This window comes from Podarcis muralis, chromosome 2 (assembly GCF_964188315.1).
Source record: "Podarcis muralis chromosome 2, rPodMur119.hap1.1, whole genome shotgun sequence".
Classification (NCBI taxonomy): domain Eukaryota; kingdom Metazoa; phylum Chordata; class Lepidosauria; order Squamata; family Lacertidae; genus Podarcis; species Podarcis muralis.
The window spans coordinates 79,323,995-79,338,553 of NC_135656.1; the positions used below are offsets into that span (position 1 = coordinate 79,323,995).

At 41.7% G+C, this 14,559-nt stretch overlaps 1 protein-coding gene across 3 annotated transcripts in view; it reads right to left on the reverse strand.

The window, feature by feature from the left end:
• Positions 1 to 1,091: 1,091 nt before the first annotated feature.
• Positions 1,092 to 14,559, reverse strand: part of PHF2 (PHD finger protein 2) — a 122,576-nt gene continuing 109,108 nt past the window's right edge. For all 3 annotated transcript variants that reach the window (XM_028718983.2, XM_028718982.2, XM_028718984.2), the window contains exons 18-22: positions 10,474 to 10,748; positions 7,831 to 7,926; positions 7,199 to 7,308; positions 6,015 to 6,276; positions 1,092 to 4,680 (exon numbers count right to left, since the gene is read on the reverse strand). In XM_028718983.2, coding sequence (XP_028574816.2) covers positions 4,592 to 4,680; positions 6,015 to 6,276; positions 7,199 to 7,308; positions 7,831 to 7,926; positions 10,474 to 10,748 — 832 coding nt within the window. In that variant the 3' untranslated portion in view covers positions 1,092 to 4,591. The remainder of the gene's footprint in view (positions 4,681 to 6,014; positions 6,277 to 7,198; positions 7,309 to 7,830; positions 7,927 to 10,473; positions 10,749 to 14,559) is intronic.

Here is a 14,559-nt window from a genome sequence, read left to right on the forward strand (position 1 = left end):
TGATGTAAGTAATGTGCCCCGCCTGCTAACCTGTTCCCTAAAATATCACTGGTTTACTCATTTCTATATATAGGGTGCCTACATTCTGCATGTGCAAATGGCTTAGATGCCTATTAGGTTCATAAATTACCATATAGCATATTTTGTTGTTGTTGTTTAGTTGTGTCCGACTCTTCGTGACCCCATGGACCAGAGCACGCCAGGCACTCCTGTCTTCCACTGCCTCCCGCAGTTTGGTCAAACTCATGCTGGTAGCTTCAAGAACACTGTCCAACCATCTTGTCCTCTGTCATCCCCTTCTCCTTGTGCCCTCCATCTTTCCCAACATCAGGGTCTTTTCCAGGGAGTCTTCTCTTCTCATATTCAACACAAAATACAGTGACAATTTGTTGTTGACAGAGGACAGCGGGACATATAAAGGGTCCCATTACCTTCGGTAGAATAGAGAAATTACCAGTTCCTGAGGTGTCAGTCAAGCCTCCTGCAGGAGAGGTGAGTTTTACCTCTTTGCCTCTTGCACTACAGCTTGTAAATAAACAATGACTAAGCTGACAGGATTTAAGACTATGTACCTTCAGTAGCTTAGGGCCCCATCAAACTTAAATCCGGCCCTCCCGCTTGTGATTCCCGGCCACTTGTACTCAAGGCAAACCACTTCCAACAGTAGATGTGGAACATAGCTACTGGGGTTAGTTCACACTCATATACCTCAGAGCCTAAAAGAGTTTCGGTGATCTGGAGGAGTCCATTCTTCTGGTGCACGAATGTCTGCTTTCTGCAAGGTGCACCTGCAAACACAGCAGGATGGTGTTCGTTATGTGCCCTGTGATCAGTCGTGGGGATCTCATCCTGCCTGCAGTTGCTTCTACATCAATCTGCTCCTATTCAAATAGCTTCCGCACTGAAACTCCTGCCCTGGCCGTGAACAAGTGTTACCTGCAACCCAGAGCAGCGTGTTGCCCTTTGATGACTTAAGAGACTTGTAGAGTTGGAAGGGACCCAAAAAGGTCATGTGGTCCAACCCTCTATGATGCAGGACCTTGTAGACCCACGGCCTGAAACAAGTTTCTCAAGAACCAAACCAACGCCAGTTCTATACAAAACCTGAAATATTTTACTTTTAAAATTTTGATCTAAGTTTACTTAGATTTCATGGACTTGATACAAGAGCATTTGATATGAATCGGTAAATAAAACACTGTAATAGATAGCCACAATAAACTTTGTTAGAAATGTACATGTTGCGAAAATAATAATCATAATAATAATCATAATAATAACAACAATAATAATAAAAAACAGCATGATGTTTGTGTTATATTATATAAATGCTTGACAAGAACAGTATACTAGGGAAGCTTAAAAAAACTTGCTCGGCTTAACCCTGGGGCCCTATTCAACTAACATTTTTGACTCCGAGGATCCAAACCCAGTTTCCCCATCGTGGCTGTAGAAAGGTTAGTTAATAAGGCCTCAGTTGTTTTCTGTAGCTGTTTTTTTTTTCCTCATGGACATCACATCCAGGTAATGTGTATATAAACAAAGCTCATAATAAATGTACAAATATAAAAAGCTACAAACATTAATAAATTACATCATCACAAAACACAGAAACACTTCACAAGGTGCTAATAAAATAATTGTATCCCCTCATAATACAAGAATTGAAACAAGGAGCTGGTATTATAAAGTTGAAGATTCTTCTTCATAATGTGTCTTAAATAGATCAATTTTTTTGTACTATTATTCGATTCTGTATAAGGCTGCACAAAGTTTTACTTGTTTTTCAGGCAATGCCGAAATAATTAATATAATAATAATAATAATCAAAGGGAAAAGAAAACAAAAACAAGGACCAAAAACCCAAAATTCCTCTCTTAGAGTCAAGAACCTAAAATACAACAGTTGATAATACTCGGCAAAAAACTTGTATAAAGGTTAATGAAGTATTCTATAGAAAGAAAGGTCTAAAGATACTTTGCTCTTATAAAAATGAAGGTATTTTAAAAAGCTATTTACAGGCTACATTCTATGAAAAAATATGCTTTAGGAAACAGATCTATAAATGAAAACCTGGGATTGCCTGAGAAACAAATTTAACTCTTTAAGTGTTTAAATGCAGACAAGCAAGTTTAATGTAAAATAATGCACTCTACACTAAACACTAAGAGAGTTAAAAGACGACAAGTATCCAGTTAAACTGTCAATAAGCTTGGCTTTCATCTTATCAGACATCTGTGTGTGCCCACAGCCGTCATTCCTCCAGACAAGTGTATCTCATAGGAAGTGCTTTGATATGACTGTCAGAAGCCTTATGTACATCGCTGACATGAGTTTGCACCTCACAGCCTGCCTTGGGGTCAAGGCGAGCTCAAACCATGGAGCCATCATGTCTTAGTGGGTTTGCAAGCATTAAAAACAACAAAAACCCACAAACCCTCAAAGTGTTGCTACAGATGTTACATTTTCTTGGCACTTTGCCTCTGGAACTGTTTCCACACACACAAACACACCCGCCAGCTGCTTTCCCCAGAGCAGGAAGATGGGATGGGGTTGAGTCATGGAGCCAAAAGAAAGTGCCCCGTTTGCTGACATTCTTAGTTATCCCAAGAAAACAGCTTAGCTCAATGATGTGCCTCCTTTGTTTACATGATCCAGGGGTTTACTCAAGGCTACTGTAAATTGAAAGAAAGAAACCCTGGTTAATTGTTGGGGGGCTGTCATTTGTTTCATCTCATATTAATTGATTGCATTAAAAAACCAGTGTCGCCGTGAAAGTAACGTGCGAACTGTTGGATGGGGTTCAGAATTCACGTCAAAATAGCAAGTGTCCAAGGGATGACCCAAGGAAATTATTGAGCAGCAGGGCTTTTTTGCAGCTGGAACTAAGTTCTGGCAACTCTCAGGTTGGGTTCCATTGCCATTCTAAGAGAACGAGGGAGCCACCTCTTTTTCTAGAACATAGCACTGGTGAGGAGATACTTGACTAAAGGTGCTATTGTATATCCACTTAAGAGTAAGCAAGTTGAACTCAAAGGGACTTACTGCAGAGTTGACACGCACAGGCTTACAATGTAAGGAGGACATATTGTGTTAACTTTGTGTCACACTTGCCATTTCTACTTGGTCAAGTCCTGCACCGCCACACCAGTAGCCATTGAAATGGGGAGATAAGAAGACTATTTCACATGCCGAGGGCAGCATCTGTCTTTGGGATTCGGAAGGAGCCATGACATCTGTTCCTCCCTCATGGTGCTCAATTTCAAGAATCAGCACCTCGAGATGGGGGCCTAGACACACAGAAGTGGCAACTTTGTCAGAAGGTTAACTGGAGAGTCAGCCCTGAACATGGAATTCTCTGCTCTGGTAAACAACGGCCATAATTTCCAAACAGAAACCCTGACCTAGCAATATCTTGAAAAAAACAAAACTGCAACCCCTCTGTTTCTAGGATCATGTAAACAAGCCTTAGCAAGAACAGCGGTGAGTGAAAAGAAATCTCCAGACACAACTGTTCTTTTCAGGTCTTATTGCTAAGGAGCCAATTCTATCATTTTGTAACAATCTCCCAGCTGTACACATTGGTTTTTGTTATTATTGGGGTGTTTTGCTTTGTCTTACAAGGCTACTCCTATCACACATTGCCTTGTGGTGGTGAAAGCAGAGACAATAAGGACAGACAGTATGCTAAGAGGTGCTAAAAAAAAATAAAACTTACAGATAAGAAAATGGTGGGAGGGATGGGAAACTATCAATGAGAAGGATTGTAATCCAGCGCCAACTGAAATTAATGGAATAACTATCACTGATTTTCAAAGAACTGCATTAACCCATTTTGCGTCTACACACCCTAATCATTAACCCAATTGGATCAGGCCTGTGATCCGGATTATTCCGGCAGTCACCTAGCATTGCACATAAAATAAATTAATTCATCCATTTTTGTCCTACACCCGGTTATAGGGAAAGTTCTTAGTAGTGCTGAAGTGCAATTTTAGTTCTTCCATTGACCAAAACATACTTATCATGAGCCAGGTAAAGAAAACGAAGTATTCCATTATGCATATTATGTCTTGCATGTATTATATCACACACAGTAATGGCTAAAATCTCTTCCCCCTCTCTGTAAGTTAATTTGAGCAAAGGTGGAATTTAACAAAACTCTAATCTCCTGCCACTTAACCAGATACCTCTCTAAAATTGGTGCAGCTGGATAAATGAAACATAACTGAAATTAATGTGCATACTGTTAAAAACAACCACTTTTTCTTCACTTATAAACAAGTTAAAGGGATACTTTCCTAAAACTGGAATGATCCTCAGTTTCTTGGAGTATTAACTTTTTGCGAACTAGTCACTCTCAGCAATTTGAGAAAGGACATCTATATTAAAAAATATTTATAGCAGTATTCTGTACATGTTTAACTGCTGAAAGTTAAAAAGAATTTATTAAAGTGGTGGCAAAAAGTTAACTGGTATTGTCCCTGGGGTGTTGCACAATACGACTGAAGGTCCTTCAAGAGACGAAGAAGAGTTAGTGTCAGCTCAGGACATTCTGAACTTTGATAAGAGTCCCAGCTGGGGCTGAGTTTTAGAGGAGAAGTTTCCCGTTCCGATGAATTTTCAAAATCTTCCCAAGCCTTTGCTTAGCTGTGGCCATGCCTTTTTTCGTACGTTTCCCTGCAAGTGTGAGAAAAGGGGACACATTAAGCCACAAAACCTCTGTCTACGAAGAAAGTTTTACGACGGAGAAAGATGAAGCAAACGCAAATGAAGATGGGTTTGGAAAGGATTTGGCTGCATCCCCACATTCTAGAAGCAAATCAAACATTTCCCATGTGCTGTGAGGAAAATGGCGGCCTGACTAAGGCCATCTAGTTGACTTATGGTGAGGTTAAATTTTTGGGTGTTTTTTTAAATAGATTTCGTTGAAATCTGCAAAAGAACACAAAGACTGATATAAAATATCTTTTCATCAAGTCTAAAAAACTAATCTGAACAGGAAAAGGAAAAAGCAACCCACAAGTTGCAACCCACAAACTGAAGGTCAAGTTAGACATTATGCTGCTTGCCTTTCTCTTTCCCCTTTCTCTTTCTCGCCTTTGGCTCTTGTTTTCCTGCACAGGGGAAGGGGATTGCTGCTGGGATAGCAACATACAACAAACTGGCAGAGGCACATGCCCGACTGGCATGTTCTCTCCCTCCTGGTTGATCGTTTGGGAGCTTCAAAAGCTTTCTTCTGCCCGAACATCACAGCGACTGATGCCAAAAGGCATTAGCACGCTTAGGGATCTGCAGAGTATTCACAGTTTGCTGCTCCTGGTCTAAGGGCAAACGTATCAAACATTTGCCGCACCGCAGAAGACGAACAATTATAATAATGATAATGATAATTTATTATTTATACCCCGCCCATCAGGCTGGGTTTCCCCAGCCACTCTGGGCTGCTCCCAACAAAATATTAAAAAATGTGATAAAACTTTAAAAACATTAAAAACTTCCCTAAACAGGGCTGCCTTCAGATGTCTTCTAAAAGTCAGCTAGTTGTTTATTTCCTTGACATCTGATGGGAGGGCATTCCACAGTGTGGGCACCACTACCAAGAAGGCCCTCTGCCTGGTTCCCTGTAACCTCGCTTCTTGTAATGAGGGAACTGCCAGAAGGCCCTCGGCACTGGACCTCAGTGTCTGGGCTGAACGATGGGGGTGGAGACGCTCCTTCAGGTATACTGGTATGTTAGCTTCTTAAAAGTTGAAAACTACCATTCCTAAAGTAGCAGGCATTCCATGTTTATACAACCAGTGTGTTTTCCTTGATACACACTGGTTGTGTGGTTTCCTGTGGTTTCTGTAGGGAATTGAGGCATACCAACACGACTTACCAAATGCTACATGAGCTGATTTGAAAACAATACAAGACCACATATTATGACAAAGCAAAGCATGTATTAAGGAAATGATGCTGCCGGCTCATGAAAATATCTGCCACTTCTAATATAAACTGACGAAAACTACCTTTGGCGGCAGCATTATTCTGTGATGACGACGAGGGCCTCCGTTGCGTGAGGAAAACTCCTGGTGCCATGGGTTGAGAACCTCGGTTGACTTGGGCCACCCCAAACGTGCTTGCACCAGCTGTATACTCGTGGTCTGCTAAACTACTGCTGTGGGACTCCAGCTTGGGTTCAGGAGAGCTGCTTTCCTGAGGGATTTTATTTGTGTTGTTGGGCGACAGTTTCTTTTTGGTGTTCTTTTTCTTCTTCCCCTTCTGCTCCTCCTTTCAAAAATGATACGATGGCCATTAGCTTCAAAAAGGTAGCTGTTATTGCTAGCACTGGTACATTACAGGCACCACACTCCATAAATAGCCATTGCAGCCCTACAAGCTCTAGAGGGTAGGCCCCAAACCAAAGGATTCAAATTATAGTGGTACCTCAGGTTAAGTACTTAATTTGTTCCAGAGGTCCATTCTTAATCTGAAACTGTTCTTAACCTGAAGCACCACTTTAGCTAATGGGGCCTCCTGCTGCTGCCGCGCTGCCGGAGCACGATTTCTGTTCTCATCCTGAAGCAAAGTTCTTAACCTGAAGCACTATTTCTGGGTTAGCGGAGTGTGTAACCTGAAGCGTATGTAACCTGAAGCGTATGTAACCCGAGGTACCACTGTACAAGGAAGCAAATAACGACTAAATATCAGGAAGAACTTTCTGACAGTAAGAGCTGTTTGACAGTGGAATGGACTCCCTTGGAAGGTGGTGGACTCTCTCCTTCATTGGAGGTTTTTAAACAGAGATGGGATGGCCATCTGTCACAGATGCTTTAGTTGCAAATCCTGCATTGCAGGGGGTTGGACTACATGACCTTTGGGGTTCCTTCCAAATCTACAACTATATGATTCTATGATGAAAAACTGGGAACCAGATTCAACTAACCCATTGTGGCATAAAGACTCTGGCTACTGCAACAGGGCTTCTTCTGCCCCTTCTCATTCCATGCACTCCCTCAAATCCACTCTGGAGGACTGGGAGAATTCCCCAGAACAGCTTGTTGGAAAAGGAGAGAGCAGAATTTCTAGGTGTGGTATTCAATTAAGTTTTACTCAGTGCTGACCCATAGAAATTAATGGCCATGAATTCCAATCGGTCTACTCCGATGTCCATGGGTTTTATTTATTTTTGAAACCTCTCTGGTCAGCTCACCTGCTGGGATAATTTAGCAGCTGCTGCCGCCAGTCCTGTTTCAATAGAGGCAACTCTTGTACCTTCTCGGACAGGTCTGTCTTGCCGAGGTACCGATGGGCCAACCCTTGCTAAATGCAGAAGCAAAAAACAAAGGTTACAAACACAGCAATGTGAAGTTGTATATACACACTAGCATACACAACACAGAATTAAGCATGCTTTATGCTGAACACATAAAGTACAAAGGCTGAACTGAGGGGACCTCACTCAGATCCAGAAACCTGTGCAAACAAATTTCCTCAAATTTCCTCAAAAATTACATGTCGGATTATAGGAATCCAGTCAAAATTTCAGTGCTGCTGAGGAATCCTTTCTTTGTTTGCTGTGACCCAAGGTATGGTAAGGGCAGCATATTTAAGCAGCACCTTGCCAGGAATGTGGTAGTCAGGATCAGCCATATACATCCATCCTTGAAATACTGCAGCAACTCTGACCATTTTTAGGTTTATTGTCAGCAAAAGATATGAGTGAATGGCATAACTTACTTTGGGGCTTCCTAGAAATCTGTGTATGTACAGTAGATGATGAATTAAAAGGATTTTAGAGTATTTTTCCTGTATATGTTTGATTTAAAGTATTATAAATATTACCTGTTGGGCTATATGGTGCATCATCAGAACTTTTCCTTTTCTTAGATCGAGACTTGAATACTGGATTATCTTCATCTGATTCAAGGGAGGGATAAACTAAAAGAGAAAACAAATACCATAAGAGATTCTGGTATGGCACTATTTGATAGTGTAAGCATGCCATATATGTAAAAAAAAAATATGGGAGGAGCCAATAGCCTTTGAGTGGGTGAATCAAACCTGGAATAATTCAGTTCTAAATATGAAGGATAAAAATATTAGCTTTGCATCATGATTTATTCTAGTGTTTGAGTTACAGGAGCAAGACTCCTTTGTCATCATCTCTGAATTAGGAATATATTGAAGGTGGCCCTTAGCTTCCACATTGAGAGATCTACGAATAAAGGGCAGTATACAAATTATTATTATTATTATTATTATTATTATTATTATTATTATTTATTATTATTATTATTTATTATTATTAAGCAATTCCTACAGATCTACTGTGCACATCAATAATTTTTCCAAGCCTTTGTTTTCAAGAGTTCTGAAGTAATTCTGTGTGCAGTAAGCCTGCAACTTAAGCACAACTGACCTTGTGCTTGTGGCAAACAGTTTAACAAAAAATTAATCCCACTTTGGCAATCCCACCTGCCACTGACCCCAATGTGTTTCATGTGCAATTTTGGCTTTAGGTGTGATTCATTGAATGTAACCCCCATATAAGTTGCAGGCTCACTGTATCTGGAACCCATCTACAGCCATTAGCAGTTCTTTGTTCTGTGCATCTTGTATGCTCAGGAAGGATTCTGGCAGCCGTTTATAAAGTCCTAGCCTGGTTAAAAAGTACCCAAAGAATGGGCAAGGTGGAGGCAGTTGCTCACACACATTGAATGCAATGTAAGCTGCAGCCATGTGGTAGTAGCAGTGGCTACACATGTGGTTATTGGAGACACAGCTACTCTACCTCTGATTATTCTACGGAAACACCTGAGATTTGCCACACCCTCCATCTCTTTTGCTTTCGGAGAACCCGCAACTTCTAGCCTAATGGCAGCTACATTGTTTGCATTACGCCCCCTTAAATTGAGAAACCTATCTCAAATGTGGACTTAAATTTCATTTCTTTTTGCTATGGCGAGATATGATTTTAAAGCAATTGCATCAATTTAGCCACCGACTGAAAATGTGCTGGCCAGATGTAAGACGAGTGGAGCCTTAGTGAACCAAACCATATTACAACAAAGCAAGCCTATTAAATGGTAGCATAAATATATAATTAGCAAGAATGTTGGTTCTCTCCCCACCAAATCAGTCTTCTCCTTTAAGAATGACATCTTTAGATCGTGTCTATACATTATACTTTTGCAATCATTTAAAAGTAATTTAACTAGAGTGATATGCTTACAGGTACCGTCTTTGTAATTTGTGCTTATGTTTTGTCAAAGAAGTACAGCTTCTTCAATTCAGAAGAGATTCTAGCTTTCATTGAACTACAACAGGATTTCAATCTGTTTGCTTTTAGCCTCTCAAATGCTGAAGGCGGAGGGAAATTATGTGCTTTCCAAAGGGGTGGAAGACATCTTACGTATGGCTTAATATTTTTGGAAGCTGAATTATTAGGCTATCTATCGGTCTTAGGGCGACACTTCACTAAGCATGTTCTAGCAGTGCAGTCCCATCCCACTGAGGGAAACAAAGCTATGTTGATTGTGTAAATGGCTGGTAAATTGCAACGTTAGCGCCATTAATAAGTCTGCTTGCTCACTGAAAAAGTTGGCGCACAGCTCTGCATGTCTGCCTAGGGCTGCTTCCTCCCTTTTTCAAACAGCCACATCCCCATGTTGCATCACAAACTGCTTTTTAAACATGAAGAAATTGCAGTAGCATATGAAGCAGCATGGAGTGGGAGCAGAGGAAGTTAATGGTGGGGGAGAAACCTGGCACTTAATGGATGTGCTTAAACAGGCTGGGTTCCCAACCAAGAGGAGGCTTAATTGGGAGGTGAAGGGGGCATGTCCAGGGACACTAGGAATGGGGCCATCATACATGCCCCCATCCTCCAACACACTTTTGCCCTTCTGCGTCCAGGCTGAATGCCTGAATAGCACTTCAGTAAGCATGAAGAGGAGGAAGAAGAAGAGTTTGGATTTGATATCCCGCTTTATCACTACCCAAAGGAGTCTCAAAGCGGCTAACAATCTCCTTTCCCTTCCTCCCCCACAACAAACACTCTGTGAGGTGAGTGGGGCTGAGAGACTTCAAAGAAGTCCAAGGTGGCCCAAGGTCACCCAGCAGCTGCATGTGGAGGAGCGGGGAAGCGAACCCAGTTCACCAGATTACGAGTCCACTGCTCTTAACCACTACACCACACTGGTTCTCATGACCTGAGATCTCCCTTGTAAAATTTGAAAAGAACTCCCATACCTATCTCACACAGACAAAATTACCAAATGGAATTAAGGGAGATGTTGCGAGGCAGATAAAACAAGGCTGGCTTCCAGCAATCATTCAGACCACTGACTCAGAATCTGCTGCCACAACAACTGGTGGTGTTACTGCTTTCATGAAGGGACTGGCCACCTTCGTGTGTTTCACTGCATGCGTATATTTAAAGGGTCCCACCTAGAGAGAGAGAAAAGTGATGCAGACATTCCATACCATAATCAGAATCTTTAAAACAGGCGTCTAAGTGATCCTGGTCCTCGTCATAATCTTCAATGTCAATGTTGTTTTTTGCACTCTTTTTCGGCAACCTTTTCCCTGCATTTTTGTTGTTGCTGCTTCCAGTTTTTTTGGCGTTTGGGGCAGACGTGGAATTATTCTTTGCTTGGTTGGGGCCCCACGAAGGCTGTAGGCAGGAATCTGTAGGCAGGTTTGCCATCGACAACATCCCTTGGATCGCTTCCTGTGTGCTGGGAGATGCAGGTGGCTGACTGAGGGGGGGAAAGGAGGAGGATGGGAGAAAGAGAGCTTTCAACTCAGAGTAAATGCAAGTACAGAATAGAGAGGGGGTGCCTAATATTACATATGTCACATGCCCTCCAACGTCATGGGGTACACTTGTCGACCACACTGTGGCCATTTGCATTGTACAGACAAGACATCACCTTATGTAAGAGAATAGGCAGACTCAAACTGCATTATGATGGAGACACAGCAGGTAGGGTAGAATATCATTTTCCCTGGACATTCTAACAGAGACCTTGACATTAATATATTTAAATATAAAGGGGGTTGCCTGGTTAATTCATATTTAAAGTAGGCTAACTGAAATCAATAGACTTTTCATTTTTTTATTTCTACCGGTCTACACTGGTAATCACCCAAAAGATTCAAGGTGCAATTGAGATGAAATATAGAACTCTTCTTGCGGGGATTTTTTTTTTTTTTTAAGTAAATATCTCAACATGAATGGAGGTCAGGAAATCTGTAGCTGTTGCCAAGGGACTAAGATCAGGACTGAATGCAATTGGATTAACTAAGATTTCGGAAGCAGGAAGACAGAAGAACTTTGCACCCTGAAACCCAGCACATGGGAAGTCACTCAAAATGTATAATTGGCTGTATAAGTGATCTATAGTTGGATAGGAATTGTAATTTGTTATTGATAAAATGTGGCTGTTATTGGATTTTTTAATAATTGAAAATTAATAAAAATATTTCAAAAAACAACTTATTTTACACTATTAGATTTTTCACACGTGGTTCAATTAGGAATTGCAGGTCATTGTCTCACTCGCTCTACAAAAAAAGCAGTGTGATATGTCAGCAATTGATGTTTTAGCAATATATGCTTTGATGCGCCAGCAAATTTATTTATTTTACCTAACAGAATTCATGTACCGCTCTCTCCAGCAAAAGACCCCCAAGCAGCATGCAAAAGTGAATCGAAAATATTCATCAAAAATACCAACAAACATGAAAAACTCTGGGTACTTTCCAGAAAGCTTTGGTGACAGCAGCTCTGGCTTTGTCTAGTCACTGCTGCCTCCTCTAAAAAAACTTATAGGAGAGAAATTGTGGGTAGATGTGGCTTGCTGTATCTGAGAGGAAAGGTTTTAGCTTGCAATCTCAAGCAGGAATTCTCCTTACAATTCTTGTAAGCCAAGATGCCTGCTTGAAGTGCTAGCCATAAGTGTCTACTTGCCGGTCAGTCCTGTGCAGTTGTTTTTAGTTTGTTTTTTTGGTAGGTGGCCTTGAAACATTGAAAGTGGAGGAGTCAGTGGAGACCTGCCTTCCATTGTCAGGGAAATGGTTTTAAAGGGGGGTGGGCAGCGAAGGCAGAGCCTAACATTCCCATCAGCCTTTTCTTGGCTGTACTAAATGCAGGGTAGCTGCTGTTTTATGTTACATCTGATGTGCTGGGAGGCTAACTCAGTCCACTTTTGTACTACTTGGTATTCCAGATATAGCAAGACGAGAATACGCTCGGCAAAGCATGCCACAACTGGTCCTGCTCACAGCTCTATCCAGAAAATGAGCAAACCTGGTTTTAGCAATTATCAACTCTGTGAGCACTTAAGACATTTGCTTGCTTTCTTAAAACCTTGAACCCGAGATACAGTGGAAATGGACCATCAAACGCTGCCTGCCAAATGGGCAAATTAGAGAGGAACTGCCTAAAGCAAAGCAAGCAATAGCAAATAAATTGTGGGATCTGATCAAAACCAGTGGCTCGGAGTGGGGGGCGGGGGACGCAGAGGAGAAGAAAAACAAGCCACAGACTGATTGTTTAACAAGCTTTTAAAGCAGCAAAAGGTTAAGGTAAAATTGGCCGGGTAGCAATCTTCTGAGCAAACCCCATTCATGTGAATGGAGCTTGCACAGAAGAAGATTTGCGTCCTTCCATTTAGCATCCTGTCGTTTTTGGCATTCGGCTTAGTGTTCTGTCGCCCTGCTCGTGAGCAACTTCCTTTAAAATCAATCAGGTTTGCACAGGAGATGTTGACACTGGATTGTGCCCAATGTGTTTTTCATTAGGCACATTTGCAGCTTAGTAATTCTGGATCTGCTCTAAGTGAAATACGAAACAGGAAACAATTATTAAAGTCTGGAAAGTCACATCCCCTTTCTGTAGTTTTAGTGATTATTGCTATTTTTTTTAAAAAAAACATAATAAATAATAATACTAGTAATATGAAAGCATAATTTGAAAAAATATGAATGAGAGCTTCTTTAAATGGAGTGCATGTGTGTGGCTGGTGCCAAATACTTTACATCATTCCCCGGCTGAATGGCAGTTTTGAACTGTGATTGAACATTACACTGAAAATATTAACGTTTTACTCCTGTTTCTATGAGAGATACCCAGAAGGGAAAATTCCACTGACTGCAGCTTGGTTACACGGCTAATTCTTTGCTACTTTGTGGCCCTCACCTGTTGAATTTCTGCCTGACTTGCACCTCTTAAAGAGGCAGATCATTTAAAAAATCTGATTCAATCTGAAATTACAAAAGGTTTCTTTCTAAGAAAATGTAATTATAATGGTAAATTCCAGTACATTATAAATGGTAAGCAGTTATCAATCAGTAAAACAATACAGTATATCCCATTTTTCCTCTGGACAAAGCCCATTTGTTTATCAATTTTTGCTGAATCAAGGGTTATGTAGATGGAACACTAGCTTGCTTCTGCTATTGTGCCGAGACAATTTTGTTTATGACTAACAAATTAACAAATAAGCAACGTTACTTGAAACTGTCTGCCTTGATCCAAATTATTCAACAAGATTGTGTACAGATTCCCCCGTAACTTGGATGCATTACTAACAAAGATGTCTGAAAACTGTACACCGTGTTGCATCCTCACAAATGGGTAAAAGTGAATGTTGCATCACATTTCCCAACCATAAATGACACTCTGGGCAAAGCTGAATAGATACATCTGGCTGCCATGTTGATTTCCCACAATGCTCTGGAGCTAGCATAACTTCAGAATTCCATGCCATTTTAACAGTGTGGCAAGATTCAGTCTCCTGCTGCCTCATGCTTGTTCCCACCAAGTTAGCCTGAGGGGTTCAACCAACAAATATGGGTGCTCATTAGAGGTAAATTTACCCAGGGGCTACTCAGGTATGGAGCTGATTCTGGCAGTTCTCATTCAACATTGACTAGACATCCAATACAGCAAATAAAAATAACAATGCTGTGATGGGATGATGAGCTGCTTGTGCGTAAAATGCAAGTCCCTCAGAGTTTGATCAGGTTTTCAAACCTCTGCCTGTGACGGAGCCCCTCCGGCATGGCTGCGTCAGTCGCTAGCAGAATCCGAAAGTGGTTGCTTTCGGAATCGTTTCCAACATAAAAGCTCCTTAACGGAAACACGTCTTCTGGACTCTCGGCGTGACAGTTTCCGGCGAGGAGTGGGTGTCCCTATAGGAGGTCCTGAGACCTCCCCACTGTTTTCGCTGGAAGCGTCTCTGAGCCATCCCTCCGACTCACTTTCCCTTGGAGTTCCTCTTCTCCCCCTACTGGTTCCCTCTTCAGCTGCTATGTCTCTCTCAACCTCAGTGAGCCTTTGTACCTCCTGTCCTTCCGATGGCAGTTCCCTGACATCCACCTCCCCTCCAGGGCCCCCTTCACCCCCTCCCGTCTCCTCCCCTACGGGCGGTGAGGAGGTAAAACCCCTGAAAGAACCTCCCTCATCTTCCGAAGTCTCGAACACTTCCCTCCACTTGTTGCTGTCCCTGGTCACTCGGTACTCCTCATCATCGGAGTCCATTCCCTCTTCCAACTCCGAATCCG